Source organism: Mustela lutreola, chromosome 2, assembly GCF_030435805.1.
Source record: "Mustela lutreola isolate mMusLut2 chromosome 2, mMusLut2.pri, whole genome shotgun sequence".
NCBI lineage: Eukaryota > Metazoa > Chordata > Mammalia > Carnivora > Mustelidae > Mustela > Mustela lutreola.
Window position 1 is genome coordinate 116,426,749 of NC_081291.1, and position 17,086 is coordinate 116,443,834.

The 17,086-nt window shown below is 38.8% G+C and overlaps 1 protein-coding gene across 7 annotated transcripts in view; it reads left to right on the forward strand.

Moving 5' to 3' along the window:
• Positions 1-17,086, forward strand: part of IGF2BP2 (insulin like growth factor 2 mRNA binding protein 2) — a 171,737-nt gene that overhangs the window by 131,888 nt on the left and 22,763 nt on the right. For all 7 annotated transcript variants that reach the window (XM_059163214.1, XM_059163212.1, XM_059163217.1 and 4 more), the window contains exons 8-9: positions 14,270-14,392; positions 14,729-14,864. In XM_059163214.1, coding sequence (XP_059019197.1) covers positions 14,270-14,392; positions 14,729-14,864 — 259 coding nt within the window. The remainder of the gene's footprint in view (positions 1-14,269; positions 14,393-14,728; positions 14,865-17,086) is intronic.

The following is a 17,086-nucleotide window of genomic DNA, read 5'->3' on the forward strand; positions in this document are numbered from 1 at the left end:
GGTTTCAATACCAAGGAGAGCAGCAGAATTCCAGAGGAGGAGAAAGCCAAGCACGGAACTCATGGCTTTTTTCCTGTGATTTTTTTTAGTCTTGCAGTTAATTTAATTTTTTCTTTTTCATTTTTTTTTTTTTTCTCGCCTTCGGGTAAAATTTTTTTTTAACTGTTACCTTTTTCTTTTTTAACGATTTTATACTAGTTTATCTAATATATATATTTTTTCTTTTTTACATTTTTCTTAGGTGTATTCTTTTTTAAAAAATTCTTTTCTTTTCTTTTTTTTTTTTCTTTTCTTTTTTTTTTTTTTTCTTTCTTCCTTTTTGAACCTCTTTTTATCCCCTTTCTCCCCACTCACGATTTTGGATCTCTTCTAATTTGGCTAAAGCATATTTTCCTGGGGTTGTTGCCACCCTTTTAGTATTTTACTTGCCCCTTCATTTACTCTTATCTGGACAAAATGACAAGACGTAAAAATTCAACACAAAAAAAAGAACAAGAGGCAGTACCAAAGGCTAGGGACCTAATCAATACAGACATCGGTAATATGTCAGATCTAGAGTTCAGAATGACAATTCTCAAGGTTCTAGCCGGGCTCGAAAAAGGCATGGAAGATATTAGAGAAACCCTCTCGAGAGATATAAAAGCCCTTTCTGGAGAAATAAAAGAACTAAAATCTAACCAAGGTGAAATCAAAAAAGCTATTAATGAGGTGCAATCAAAAATGGAGGCTCTAACTGCTAGGATAAATGAGGCAGAAGAAAGAATTAGTGATATAGAAGACCAAATGACAGAGAATAAAGAAGCTGAGCAAAAGAGGGACAAACAGCTACTGGACCACGAGGGGAGAATTCGAGAGATAAGTGACACCATAAGACGAAACAACATTAGAATAATTGGGATTCCAGAAGAAGAAGAAAGTGAGAGGGGAGCAGAAGGTATACTGGAGAGAATTATTGGGGAGAATTTCCCCAATATGGCAAAGGGAACGAGCATCAAAATTCAGGAGGTTCAGAGAATGCCCCTCAAAATCAATAAGAATAGGCCCACACCCCGTCACCTAATAGTAAAATTTACAAGTCTCAATGACAAAGAGAAAATCCTGAAAGCAGCCCGGGAAAAGAAGTCTGTAACATACAATGGTAAAAATATTAGATTGGCAGCTGACTTATCCACAGAGACCTGGCAGGCCAGAAAGAGCTGGCATGATATTTTCAGAGCACTAAACGAGAAAAACATGCAGCCAAGAATACTATATCCAGCTAGGCTATCATTGAAAATAGAAGGAGAGATTAAAAGCTTCCAGGACAAACAACAACTGAAAGAATTTGCAAATACCAAACCAGCTCTACAGGAAATATTGAAAGGGGTCCTCTAAGCAAAGAGAGAGCCTACAAGTGGTAGATCAGAAAGGAACAGAGACCATATACAGTAACAGTCACCTTACAGGCAATACAATGGCACTAAATTCATATCTCTCAATAGTTACCCTGAATGTGAATGGGCTAAATGCCCCTGTCAAAAGACACAGGGTATCAGAATGGATAAAAAAACAAAACCCATCTATATGTTGCCTCCAAGAAACACATTTTAAGCCCGAAGACACCTCCAGATTTAAAGTGAGGGGATGGAAAAGAATTTACCATGCTAATGGACATCAGAAGAAAGCAGGAGTGGCAATCCTTATATCAGATCAATTAGATTTTAAGCCAAAGACTATAATAAGAGATGAGGAAGGACACTATATCATACTCAAAGGGTCTGTCCAACAAGAATATTTAACAATTTTAAATATCTATGCCCCCAATGTGGGAGCAGCCAACTATATAAACCAATTAATAACAAAATCAAAGAAACACATCAACAATAATACAATAATAGTAGGGGACTTTAACACTCCCCTCACTGAAATGGACAGGTCATCCAAGCAAAAGATCAGCAAGGAAATAAAGGCCTTAAACGACACACTGGACCAGATGGACATCACAGATATATTCAGAATATTTCATCCCAAAGCAACAGAATACACATTCTTCTCTAGTGCACATGGAACATTCTCCAGAATAGATCACATCCTCGGTCCTAAATCAGGACTCAACCAGTATCAAAAGATTGGGATCATTCCCTGCATATTTTCAGACCACAATGCTCTAAAGCTAGAACTCAACCACAAAAGGAAGTTTGGAAAGAACCCAAATACATGGAGACTAAACAGTATCCTTCTAAAGAATGAATGGGTCAACCGGGAAATTAAAGAAGAATTGAAAAAAATCATGGAAACAAATGATAATGAAAATACAACGGTTCAAAATCTGTGGGACACAACAAAGGCAGTCCTGAGAGGAAAATATATAGCGGTACAAGCCTTTCTCAAGAAACAAGAAAGGTCTCAGGTACACAACCTAACCCTACACCTAAAGGAGCTGGAGAAAGAACAAGAAAGAAACCCTAAGCCCAGCAGGAGAAGAGAAATCATAAAGATCAGAGCAGAAATCAATGAAATAGAAACCAAAAAAACAATAGAACAAATCAACGAAACTAGGAGCTGGTTCTTTGAAAGAATTAATAAAATTGATAAACCCCTGGCCCGACTTATCAAAAAGAAAAGAGAAAGGACCCAAATAAATAAAATCATGAATGAAAGAGGAGAGATCACAACTAACACCAAAGAAATACAAACTATTATAAGAACATACTATGAGCAACTCTACGGCAATAAATTTGACAATCTGGAAGAAATGGATGCATTCCTAGAAACATATAAACTACCACAACTGAGCCAGGAAGAAATAGAAAGCCTGAACAGACCCATAACCAGTAAGGAGATTGAAACAGTCATTAAAAATCTCCAAACAAACAAAAGCCCAGGGCCAGACGGCTTCCCGGGGGAATTCTACCAAACATTTAAAGAAGAACTAATTCCTATTCTCCTGAAACTGTTCCAAAAAATAGAAATGGAAGGAAAACTTCCAAACTCATTTTATGAGGCCAGCATCACCTTGATCCCAAAACCAGACAAGGATCCCACCAAAAAAGAGAGCTATAGACCGATATCCTTGATGAACACAGATGCGAAAATACTCAACAAAATACTAGCCAATAGGATTCAACAGTACATTAAAAGGATTATTCACCACGACCAAGTGGGATTTATTCCAGGGCTGCAAGGTTGGTTCAACATCCGCAAATCAGTCAATGTGATACAACACATCAATAAAAGAAAGAACAAGAACCATATGATACTCTCAATAGATGCTGAAAAAGCATTTGACAAAGTACAACATCCCTTCCTGATCAAAACTCTTCAAAGTGTAGGGATAGAGGGCACATACCTCAATATCATCAAAGCCATCTATGAAAAACCCACTGCAAATATCATTCTCAATGGAGAAAAACTGAAAGCTTTTCCGCTAAGGTCAGGAACACGGCAGGGATGTCCATTATCACCACTGCTTTTCAACATCGTACTAGAGGTCCTAGCCTCAGCAATCAGACAACAAAAGGAAATTAAAGGCATCCAAATCGGCAAAGAAGAAGTCAAATTATCACTCTTCGCAGATGATATGATACTATATGTGGAAAACCCAAAAGACTCCACTCCAAAACTGCTAGAACTTATACAGGAATTCAGTAAAGTGTCAGGATATAAAATCAATGCACAGAAATCAGTTGCATTTCTCTACACCAACAGCAAGACAGAAGAAAGAGATATTAAGGAGTCAATCCCATTTACAATTGCATCCAAAACCATAAGATACCTAGGAATAAACCTAACCAAAGAGACACAGAATCTATACTCAGAAAACTATAAAGTACTCATGAAAGAAATTGAGGAAGACACAAAGAAATGGAAAAATGTTCCATGCTCCTGGATTGGAAGAATAAATATTGTAAAAATGTCTATGCTACCTAAAGCAATCTACACATTTAATGCAATTCCTATCAAAGTACCATCCATCTTTTTCAAAGAAATGGAACAAATAATGCTAAAATTTATATGGAACCAGAAAAGACCTCGAATAGCCAAAGGGATATTGAAAAAGAAAGCCAACATTGGTGGCATCACAATTCCGGACTTCAAGCTCTATTACAAAGCTGTCATCATCAAGACAGCATGGTACTGGCACAAAAACAGACACATAGATCAATGGAACAGAATAGAGAGCCCAGAAATAGACCCTCAAATCTATGGTCAACTAATCTTCGACAAAGCAGGAAAGAATGTCCAATGGAAAAAAGACAGCCTCTTCAATAAATGGTGCTGGGAAAATTGGACAGCCACATGCAGAAAAATGAAATTGGACCATTTCCTTACACCACACACAAAAATAGACTCAAAATGGATGAAGGACCTCAATGTGCGAAAGGAATCCATCAAAATCCTTGAGGAGAACACGGGCAGCAACCTCTTCGACCTCTGCCGCAGCAACATCTTCCTAGGAACAACGCAAAAGGCAAGGGAAGCAAGGGAAAAAATGAACTATTGGGATTTCATCAAGATCAAAAGCTTTTGCACAGCAAAGGAAACAGTTAACAAAATCAAAAGACAACTGACAGAATGGGAGAAGATATTTGCAAACGACATATCAGATAAAGGACTAGTGTCCAGAATCTATAAAGAACTTAGCAAACTCAACACCCAAAGAACAAATAATCCAATCAAGAAATGGGCAGAGGACATGAACAGACATTTCTGCAAAGACGACATCCAGATGGCCAACAGACACATGAAAAAGTGCTCCATATCACTCGGCATCAGGGAAATACAAATCAAAACCACAATGAGATATCACCTCACACCAGTCAGAATGGCTAAAATCAACAAGTCAGGAAATGACAGATGCTGGCGAGGATGCGGAGAAAGGGGAACCCTCCTACACTGTTGGTGGGAATGCAAGCTGGTGCAGCCACTCTGGAAAACAGCATGGAGGTTCCTCAAAATGTTGAAAATAGATCTGCCCTATGACCCAGCAATTGCACTATTGGGTATTTACCCTAAAGATACAAATGTAGTGATCCAAAGGGACACATGCACCCGAATGTTTATAGCAGCAATGTCCACAATAGCCAAACTATGGAAAGAACCTAGATGTCCATCAACAGATGAATGGATCAAGAAGATGTGGTATATATACACAATGGAATACTATGCAGCCATCAAAAGAAATGAAATCTTGCCATTTGCGACAACATGGATGGAACTAGAGCGTATCATGCTTAGCGAAATAAGTCAAGCAGAGAAAGACAACTATCATATGATCTCCCTGATATGAGGAAGTGGTGATGCAACATGGGGGCTTAAGTGGGTAGGAGAAGAATCAATGAAACAAGATGGGATTGGGAGGGAGACAAACCATAAGTGACTCTTAATCTCACAAAACAAACTGAGGGTTGCCGGGGGGAGGGGGTTTGGGAGAAGGGGGTGGGATTATGGACATTGGGGAGGGTATGTGATTTGGTGAGTGCTGTGAAGTGTGTAAACCTGGTGATTCACAGACCTGTACCCCTGGGGATAAAAATATATGTTTATAAAAAATAAAAAATTTAAAAAAAAAATAAAAAATAAAACCAAGAAGATGAAAATAGTCCATAAAAGCCAAACTTCACAAATCTATTCTCAGATTTCATAAGGAACTCTAACTTTTAAATTTATTACTTATGAATTATTTACTCTGTTTGAGGCCTTGGAAATACCCCAAATGCCATGGCTTCATTTAAATAAGCCCTTCCCTCAACCAGGTGATTGAGAACTTTATAAATAATATCCTTCTTGGTCCTTCAACCTCAGGACAAGCAACTTCAAATATTCTAAATAATTAAAAAGACTGAGGCACAAATTAAATTTTTGAATTTTCACATAGAGTCAATATAGAGTTTGCATATCTTTGAAATCAGTTTTTTTGAGTGCCACACTGTGCTAAGCACTGGGCTGGGAAACGAGGCTACAGCCATAAACAGGATCCAGTTCCTGCCTTTATGAAGCTTATGATATAGTGGCAGAGACATTCGCTAAACAGTTCCTGAAACCAGTGGGTCATTAAGCACAGCCATGGCACATGTGGGAGTTGAAAATAACTACATGTAAATGGAGGGCCCTCATTAAGGTTTTAGGAGAATAGAAAGAGATTTGAGGGGCTCAGAGAAGACCTCCCTGGGTAAGTGACCTTTAAGCTGTGTCCTGAGGGGGATGAGCAGGAGGGAGAGGTTGTAGAAGAGGGATCCTAAATTTTCTTTTTATTCATTTATCATTTATTGAGCACTTACTCTGTGCCGGGCACTGAACTCTGTGCCGGGCACTGAACTCTGTGCCACTGAACAAAGCCAGTGTGTTGTAGCAATGAAGGTTAGATTGCTTTTGGCCCTAACGAGCAGAAAACATAAGTGGCTTAAACAATATGACACTATTATTCTGTCACATAATGAGAAGTCCTGAGGTGAGCGACTCCAAGGTCAGTTAAATCACAGACTCAGAGACTCGCAACCCTTCTGCTCTGTCTTCCTCAGGATGTCTGATACTCCCCTGGTGATGACAGGATGACTGTAGTGATTTCAGACCTTGTGTCCCCACAGAAAGATATTCAAAAGTTGAAAGAGAGGGCATCCTTGCTCTTTCTTTTTTGAACATTTTTAAAAAACACATAACAAAATTTTCATCTAACCATTTTTTTGTTGAGGTATAATTGACGTATAATACTGTATTTGTTTCAGGTATACAGCATAATTATTAAATATTTGTATATATTGTGAAATGTTCACCACAATAACTCTAGTTAACATCCGTCACCATACATAGTTATAATTTTTTTCCTTGTGACAAGAACTTCTAAGATTTGCTCTCTTAGGAACTTTCATATGTTCAGTATAGTGTATCAGCTGTAGTCACCATGCTGCACATTGTATATCATGACTTATTTATTTTATATGGAAGTTTGTAACTTTCCACTCTCTTCACCCATTTTGCCCCCGCCTCCCTACCCCCTACCCCCTACCCCTGGCTTTGGCAACCACTAATCTGTTCTCTGTATCTATGAGCTTGTTTTGTTTTAGATTCCCCATGTAAATGAGATTATGCAGTATTTATCTTTCTCTGACTTATTTCACTTAACCATTTTTAAGTGTACAGTTCAATAATGTTTATATTTATATATAGTCACATTAATGTGAAACATATCTCCAGAACTTTTCATCTTACAAAACTGAAACTCTGTACCCATTGAACAACTCTCCTTTTCCCTCTCCCTCTAGCCTTTAGTAATACCATTTTACTTCCCGTTTCTATGAATTTGACTGCTTTAGAGACTGCATATAAGTGGAATCATGCAGTATTTTGTCTTTTTGTAACTGGCTTATTTCGCTTAGTGTAATGTCTTCAAGATTCATCGAAGTTGTAGCATGTGGCAAGACTTCCTTTTTAAAGCTGAATGAGGGGCGCCTGGGTGGCTCAGTGGGTTAAAGCCGCTGCCTTCAGCTCGGGTCATGATTCCAGGGTCCTGGGATCGAGCCCTGCATTGGGCTCTCTGCTCAGCAGGGAGACTGCTTCCTCCTCTCTCTCTCTCTGCCTGCCTCTCTGCCTACTTGTGATCTCTCTCTCTCTCTGTGAAATAAATAAAATCTTTAAAAATAAATAATAAAAAATAAAAAATTAATCAAAAAATTAAAATAAATAAATAAATAAATAAATAAAGCTGAATGATATTCCTTTGTGTGCATATATCACATTTTGTTTATTAATCCATTGATGGACATTTGGGTTGCTTTCACCTTTTGGCTGTTGAGAATAGTGCTGTTACAAACATGGATGTACAAATAGCACTTCAAGATCCTGCTTTCAGTTCTTTTGGATATATACCCAGAAGTGACATTGCTGGATCATATGATATTCCTATTTTCAGGGTTTTTAAAAAAATTATTTATTGATTTATTTGACAGAGAGAGAGCACTCAAGTAGGTAGAGCAGCAGGCAGAGGGAGAGGGAAAAACAGGCTCCCTGCCGAACAGAGAGCCCAACACAAGGCTTGATGCTAGGACCCTGGGATCATGACCTGAAGGCAGAGGCTCAACTGACTGAGCCACCCAGGCGCCTCTCTATTTTCAATTTTTTTAGGAACCTCCATACTATTTTCCAAAACAATGACATCATTCTACAGTGTCACCAACAGTGTACAAGGGATCCAGTTTCTCCACATCCTCACCAGTCATTGTTATCTTCTGTTATTTGGATAGTAGCCAAACTAATGGGTGTAATATTTTGTGCTCACAGTATCTCATAGTGGTTTTTATTTGCATTTCTCTGACGATTGGTGATATTAAGCCTCCTTTCATATGCTTATTGGTCATCTGTATATCATCTTCTGAGAATGTCTATTTAAATCTTGCCCATTTTTAAAATGGGTTATCTGATTTTTTTATTTTTTCTGTTGTTGAGTTGTAGGAGTTCTTTATATATTCTGGGTATCAATCCATTATCAGACACATGATTTGCAGATATATTTACTTCTTTTCCCTACATTGCCTTTCCACCCCTTGACTGTGTCCTTTAGTGTACAGAAGTTTTTAAATTTGATGTTGAATTTGTCTATTTTGGTGTTTGTTGCCTTTGCTTTGGTGTCTCACTGCTAAGTCTAATGCCATGAAGTTTTCCTCTGTTTTCTTCTAGGAATATTATAGATTTAGGTCTTTATTCCATTTTGGGTTAATTTTTGCATATGGGCTAAGATAAGGATCTAGCTTCATTTTTTAAAAAAGATTTTATTTATTTATTTGTCAGTACAAGCAGGGGGAGCAGCAGGCAGAGCAAGCAGAGGGGGAAGCAGGCTCCCCACTGAGCAAGGAGCCCAGTGCAGGACTTGATCCCAGGACCCTGGGATCATGACCTGAGCCGAAGGCAGTTGCTTAATGGACTGAGCCACTCAGGCTTCCCTAGCTTCATTCTTTTGCATGTGGATATCCTGTTTTCCCAACACCATTTATTGAAGACTGTCCTTTTCCCCACTGTATTATCTTGGCACTCTTGTCAAAGATCATTTGATCATATATGCAAGAGTTTATTTCTGGGCTCTCTATTCTGTACCATTGGTTTATTTGTCTATCTTGATGTCACTACCACAGTGTCTTTTTTTTTTTTTTTAAGATTTTATTTATTTATTTGAGAGAGATAGCGAGAGAGAGCATGAGCTGGGAGGAGAGAGAGAAGCAGGCTCCCCACTGAGCAGAGAGCCCAACACAGGCCTCAGTCCCAGGACCCTGGGATCATGACATGAGCCAAAGGCAGACACCCAACTAACTGAGCCACCCAGATGCCCCACCACTACCATAGTGTCTTAATTACTGTAGCCCTGTAACATGTTTTGAAGTCAGGAGGTTTGAGTTCTCTAGCTTTGTTCTTCTTTTTCAGAATTGTTTTGACTGTTCAGGGTCCCTTAGGATTCCAAGTGAATTCTTTTATTTCTGCAAAAAATGCCATTGGGATTTAATAGGGAGTTTTATTGAATCTGTAGATCACTTTGAGTAGTATGGACATCTAAAGAATAATAAGTCTTCCAGTTCATGAACAGGGGTTTGTCTTTCCATTTATTTTTGTCTTCTTTAATTTCTTTCACTAGTTTTATATGGTTTTCAGCATATAAGCCTTTTATCTCCTTTGTTAGGTTTATTCCTAAGTGTTTTCTTCTTTAGGATACTATAGTTAAATGAAACTTTTCTTCAATTTCTTTTCTGGTTATTCGTTGTTAGTGTATAGAAACAGAATTGATGGGCTGCCTGGGTAGCTCAGTTAAGTGTCTGCCTTTGGCTCAAGTCATGATTCCAGGATCCTGGGATCCAGCCCCTTGTCAGGCTCCCTGCTCGGCCAGGAGTCTGCTTCTCCCTCTACCTCTCCTCCCTGTTTGTGTGCTCTTTCACTCTCTCTCGCTCTATCAAATAAATAAAATCTTTATTTTTTTAAGGTTTTATTTATTTATTTGACACAGAGAGAGGGATATCACAAGTAAGCAGAGAGGCAGGCAGCGATGGGGGGTGGGGTGGGGAGTAGGCTCCCTGCTGAGTGGAGAGCCCAATGCAGGTCTCCATGCCAGGACCCTGAGACCATGACCTGAGCCTAACGCAGAGGCTTTACCCACTGAGCCACCAAGGTGTCCCTGAATAAAATCTTTTAAAAAAGAAAAGAAAAACAAACACAATTGATTTTTGTGTGTTGATTTTATATCCTGCAACTTGGCTGAATGAGTGTATTCTAACAGTTTTTTTGTGGAATCTTTAGAGTTTTCTTCATTTAAAGTCATGTTATCTGCAAACAGATGATAATTTACTTCTTCCTTTTCAATTTTGATACCTTTGTTTTTGATCTTAGAGGAAAAGCTTTCAGTCTTTCATCATTGAGTATGATGTTCAATGTGTGCTTTTCACAAATGGCCTTTATTTTGTTAAGTAGTTTCCTTCTATTCCTAGCTTGTTGAGTGTTTTTATCATAAAAGGGTGTTAAATTTTTGTCATATGCTTTTTCTACATCAATTGATATGATCATAAGGTTTTTTACCTACATGTATTGATCTACATTAATGTATATTACTTTTTTTTTTTTATGTTGAACCACACTTACATTCCAGAAGTACATCCTGCTTGGTCATAATGTATCATCCTTTTAATGCATAATGCCTTTGAATTCATTTTTCTTGTTTTGTTGAGGACTTTTGTATCAATGTTTACCAGGGATGCAGGTCTGTAGTTTTCTTTTCTCAAAGTGTCTTTTTCTAGCTTTGGTATTAAAGATGGCCTCATAGAATGAGTTTGAAAATGTTCCCTCTTCTGCAATTTTTTGGACATTGCAGAAAAGGATTGGTGTTAATTCTTCCTTAAATGTTTGGTAGAAAAAATAAGTGTTTGCTAGAATTCTCCAGGGATGCCAGCTGATCCTGGGCTTTTCTTTGTTGGGAGGCTTTTTTTTTTTTTTTAAGATTTTATTTATTTATTTCACAGAGAACACATGTAGGCAGAGGCAGGCAGAGAGAGAGAGAGGGAGGCAGGCTTCCTGCTGAGCAGGGAGGCAGGCTTCCTGCTGAGCAGGGAGCCAGATTCGGGGCTCGATCCCAGGACCCCAGGATCATGACCTGAGCCGAAGGCAGAGGCTTCAACCCACTGAGCCGCCCAGGTGCCCCTTTGTTGGGAGGTTTTTAATTACTGATTCAGTCTCCTGACTCATCATTGGTCTGTTCAGATTTTCTATTCAAGGTTTAGTCTTAGTAGGTTGTGTTTTTCTTGGAATTTATCCATTTCTTCTAGGTTTTCTGTTTGTTGATGTACAACTGTTCCTTGTATTCTTTTGTAATCATTTTTATTTCTGTGACATCAGTTGCAATGTCCCATCTTTCACTTCTGGTTTTAGATATTTGAGTGTTCTTCCTTAATAATTCTAGATAATGTTTATCAACTTTGTTGCTCTTTTCATAAACCAATTCATAGTTGGTTTTTTCTTTTGTTTTTCTGTTCTCTCTTTTGCTTATCTTTGCTCTAATCTTTATCATTTCCTTCCTTATACTAACTTTGGGTTTAGTTTATTCTTTTTCTAATTCCTTAAGAGCTTAAAAATTTCAATTTGAGGTCTTTCATTTTTTTTTAATCCATGCAGCCAATCCATGTCTTTTAGATTGGGAAAATTAATTCTTTTACATTTAAAGTAATTACTAATGGGGAGAGATTTCCTCTTGCCATTTTGTTTTTTTCTGTATTTCTTATAGCTTTCTTGTTCCTCCTTTTCTCTCTTTCTGCATTCTTCTGTGTTTTTTTTTACTTTGTTTTTTGCTTTTTGGTGTTTTTATAGTGGTATCTTTGAGTCCCTTCCCATTTCCTTTTACATATATTCTATCATATTTCCTTTGTGGTTACCACTGCAATTATATAAAACATCCTAAATTATAGCATTCCATTTTAAACTGTTAGCAAACTTAACTTCAATCGTATTCAAAAACTGCTCTTTTCCAACACACCCCCCACTTTGTTACTGATGTCACAAATTGCTCCTTAAATATTTATACCCATTAACAGATTTATCATTTTAAAAATGTTTTTGTCATTTATATTCTGTACACCAAAATTATTATAGTACAGATTATTACATTTGTGTATTCACTTTTACTAGAGAACCTTATATTTTCATATGGCTTTGTGTTGCTGCTCATTGTCCTTTCATTTCCATTAAAGGACTCCTTTTAGCATTTCTTGTAGAGCAACTGTAATAATAATGAACTCCCCTAACTTTTGTTTATCTAGGGAAATCTTAATTTCACCTTCATTTTCACAGCATAGTTTTGCCATTATAATATTCTTGGTTGATGTGTTTTTCTTTCAGTATTTTGAACATATCATTCCACTCCCTTTTGGCCTGCAAAGTTTTTTTTTTGTTGTTTTGTTTTTTTAAAGATTTTATTTATTTATTTGACAGACAGAAATCACAAGCAGGCAGAGGCAGACAAAGAGAGGAGGAAGCAGGCTCTCTGCTCAGCAGGGAGGGGGCTCGACGTGGGGCTCGATCCCAGGACTCTGGGATCACGACCTGAGCTGAAGGCAGAGGCTTAACCCATTGAGCCACCCAGGTGCCCCTGGCCTGCAAAGTTTTGCTCAGAAATCTGGAAACTCCCTTCCGTGTGAATAATCACTTTTCTCTTGCTGCTTTCAAGATTCTCTCTTTGTCTTTAACTTTGGAAAATTGGCTTTTAATGTGTCTTAGTATGATTCTCTTTGGTTTTCTTCCCAGTTGGAGTTCTTTGAGCTTCTTGAATCTACATGTCCATTTCTTTCCTGATACTTGGAAAGTTTTCTGCCATTATTTCTTCAAATGAGCTCTCTGCCCTTTCTCTTTCTTCCTTTTGGGATTTGTATGAATATATTAGTCCATTTGATCCTGGCCCATAAGTACCTTAACGTTTCTTTGTGCTTTGTGGGGACTGTTTTCATTCTTTCTTTCTTTCTTTCTTTTTTTTTCTACTTTGACTTGATGATTTCAAATGAACAGTTTTCAAGTTTGCTCATTCTTTCTTCTGCCTGTCAAATCTTCTGTGGAACCTCTTTAATGATTTGGGAGGGGCAGTTATTATATTTTTTAGTTACATTATTTGTTTTTTATAGTTTTTCTCTTTGTTGATGTTTCCATTTTGTTCATGCATAGTTTTCCTGATTTTGTTTAGTTGTCTCTCTGTGTTCTCTTTTAGTTCATTGAGTGTCTTTAGGACAATTATTATAAATTCTTTGTCAGGTAGCTCATAGATCTGCATTTCTTTAGGATTGGTTTCTGGAGTTATATTTTGATCCTTTGATTAGGCCATATTTCCTTGTTTCATTGTATGTCTTTTAATGTTTTGCTAGGCTTGGGGCATTTGAAAAAAAAAAAAACTATCTATTTGTCTTTGTGCACTGCCTTCATTCAGGGGAAGACCTTCCTTCACTTACCAGCCCTACTGGAGGTGTTAGGGCCTCTCAAACCTTTTCTGATCTCTTTCTCACCCCTGGCTTCTGATTGTGGAGTTGCAGCACTAACATACTGCTCACCTCTTTTTTCAGTGGCTTCCAAAACTCTGGTGCCAGTCTCCTCACTGCTCCAAGTGAGGCAAGACAGAAACCAGTCCCTTGGGCAGCTCCCACATGAGCCAGAGTGTTGGATGTGTGGTCCCATATTTTGTTTACATCCCATGGGAGGATCTCTGGTATGGGAGATTTCTTCCCATTTGCTCCTTGAAATGCTGCATAAGGGAAGGAGCATGTGTAGCCACACCAAACATTGCAAATTTTCCCAGCGCTTTTACTGGAATCTTTCTTGGCTTTACAGTGGTCAGGGTGCTATAGCTTCTCAGTTGAACTCTGGAGTTCTCACAGAGGTATTCCAGTCCTTTCCATTGTTAACTTGTCTTTGTGGGGTCAGGAGGGCCTGTAGTGCCCTAGTCTGCCATCCAGATGATATTCCCTCTTGTCTTTTTTTAAGAGCAAGAAAAACCTTCCTAAAGTCATGCAATAGACTTCTCCTAATACCTCATTGTCCAGACTTGCCTCATGGACCCACTTCCAGTCCATCTTAAAAAGGGCATATAATTACCATGGTTTGGCTTATGTTAATCAGAATTCATGCACTGAGCTTGGTGAGGGAACTAGCCTCATCTAAATCCTGTTGCCACTTGGGACCTGAACAAAGATTTCTGTTTGTAAAGGGGAAAAAAGTGTTTTAATAGCTCTTAGGAGGCAACCAGTATGTCCACCTTGAGTGTTGAATTGTTGTTTGTCTCTTTTAGAGCTGAAGAGATTCCTCTGAAAATTTTGGCCCACAATGGCTTAGTTGGAAGACTAATTGGAAAAGAAGGCAGAAATTTGAAGAAAATTGAACATGAGACGGGGACCAAGATAACAATCTCATCGTAAGCCACCCATTCAGTTTAATTGTGCCCAAATGGAGAACTTGAGCATTTTGATATGCCCAACTCCTCCATCTGCCTTTCCTTAAAATGGTAGTATAATCATAATTAATCTAATTCTCTCCAACACCATCAAAACAAATGCATAAATCATTACCAGTTATATACTTTCTACTGTGGATATGAGCTAAGTCACTTCTAAGATTTGAGATAAGATGGCAAGTATTTGATACCACAGTGTGTGGTGAGGGAATCCTCCACCAAGACTTGTTTGTGATCCTTCTGGGATTTTATTTTTCCTTTTGAAAAAGGAAATCTCTCTCTTTTCCCGGTGGCCAGCTTGCAGGATTTGAGCATATACAACCCTGAAAGAACCATCACTGTGAAGGGCACAGTCGAGGCCTGTGCCAATGCAGAGGTAGAGATTATGAAGAAGCTCCGTGAGGCCTTTGAAAATGATATGCTGGCTGTTAATGTAAGTGCCGAATGCTTTCTTCTCTACTGACTTTCACATGTGTTTTCAGGCAGGACACAAGCCTCTCGAAGGATAGTTGTCATTCAGCTAGTGAGTAAGTGCCTTAGAATAGATAGGCAGAGTAATTCCTGCCTTCTTGGGGCAAGAGCATTGAAGCAAGCAGGAAACTAACTAGTGGACTGTGATAAATGCACTGGAAAAAAATAGTGTGAAACTATTAAAAGCATAACTCTGAAGATTATAAAGTGAAGAATTGCTTATGATATAATGTTAATTAAGAAAAGAGCACATAGAAGCATGTTTAACTCGGGTTACAGTTATGTAAAATAGTATGGAGCAAAATGACTGGAAAGCTGCATACAAAAATAAAAACAGCTGGTGCTGTAGGAAAGGGGGATTTTTTCTTTTTCCTACATCGCAAACTTTCTGTATTATTGTCCTGTTACTTTTTAAATTTAAAAATACATATTTTTTTTTAAGATTTTATTTATTTATTTGACAGAGAGAAATCACAAGTAGATGGAGAGGCAGGCAGAGAGAGAGAGGGAAGCAGGCTCCCTGCTGAGCAGAGAGCCGGATGCGGGACTCGATCCAAGGACCCTGAGATCATGACCTGAGCCGAAGGCAGCGGCTTAACCCACTGAGCCACCCAGGCGCCCTAAAAATACATATTTTAAAATTAAACGCTGATGTTCATCCCTTGCTTACTGATCTGCCCATCCGGATCACCTAGTAAATGTCATCCACCATTTTGGCTCTCACTGATGCTTCCAGCACACATCTGGGTTTGGGCATTCCTTCCTGTTATTGCTAAGTAACTCTCACTTTATAATGAGGAGACACCAGTCTGACAGTGAGACGTTTTCAAAATATTTGTCTATCAACAAAGCCCAAGCTCCAGAGGAGTAATTTTTTTCATTTTTTTATGGTGATGATTTTCTAACATAAAAGAGGGAAGGATACTGCAATAAATCCTCATATACCTATAATCCTACTTGAACAGTTATCAGCTCACAGTCTGTTTTGTTTCATCTGGACCTCCATCTGCTTTCCCACCCTTCTTGAATGACTTTGAAGCAAATCCCAGACCTGATAATATTTCACAGAGGAGTAAATATTGACCTAGAGCTTTGTAGGCCAAACCCAGTGCTGTCAGTGTAGCTCTTTCTAAGAACCCTCCTCCTCAGGTCAGAGCACTGCTCCCACCTCACCCCAACCCCCCACCCCCAGTAGCAGCCCACATTGCATGATAACTGTGAAACATGACGAGGATAAGATTGCACTGTCACCTCCTTTTTGTATTTGTCCGTGGAAATAGCCTCAGATGATCTCATTTTCTTCTTTTGGGCCCTTGACATCATACGATAAACATCTCTTCTGTGAACACCAAGAAAAGCTACAGAAGGGTCTGTGTGCTCCCCATACCTCCATTTAAGCAAACCGCTTAGACTCACCCATGTCTGCACTAAGGTCGTGTGTTGATAGATGGATAAACAAACTACTGGATCTTAGGTATCAGATGAGGTCAGGGTTAAAGATCTCAGCTTTCCTACTCCAGACATCCTAAGAGAAGGCAAGATAATAGGTGACCCCATTCACAGATAAGAAAACTGAAAATGCTAGCTGCTTAGTGTTCAGGGAGACAAAGGTGGGAGCAGGGAAGACCCAGGCCAGGTGACGACATCCCTCTGCTTCAGAAGGGCTATGCAGTTCAAACTCAGCGCAGCCTAGGGGGGCATCCCTGTGTATAAATGGGAAATGAGCAAGATGAGAGGATGACAACACTGGCAACCACACGGTGAAAAATCTGAAGCTGTGAACCATCCTGAACCTGGAGAATGGAGTTTACATGTGCAGTATCCTATTGAAAGGTCTGATATTTCTCTGGATAGGTTGGAAAACCTATTAACCCAATATATTTTAAGCATATTAATTCCACAAGTATTTATTGAGCACTTACTATGTACCAGGCACTGAGCACACAACACTGAGTGATACAGTCTCCATCCACAAGGAAATTACATCTAAGAGGGAGAGGCAGCCCCTCAGGCGGTGCAAATCCGTGTGACTGATCCTTTAAATACTATTTGAAGGAAACAGGAATGTTGGTGGGGGCGCATAGAAGGGTTTCCTCTCTGAGGGGACATCTGAGTTCAGGTGGGACCCACATGAAGGGCAGGACTTAGCCCCTGTGAGGGGGAAGAGAAGCACATTACTTACCA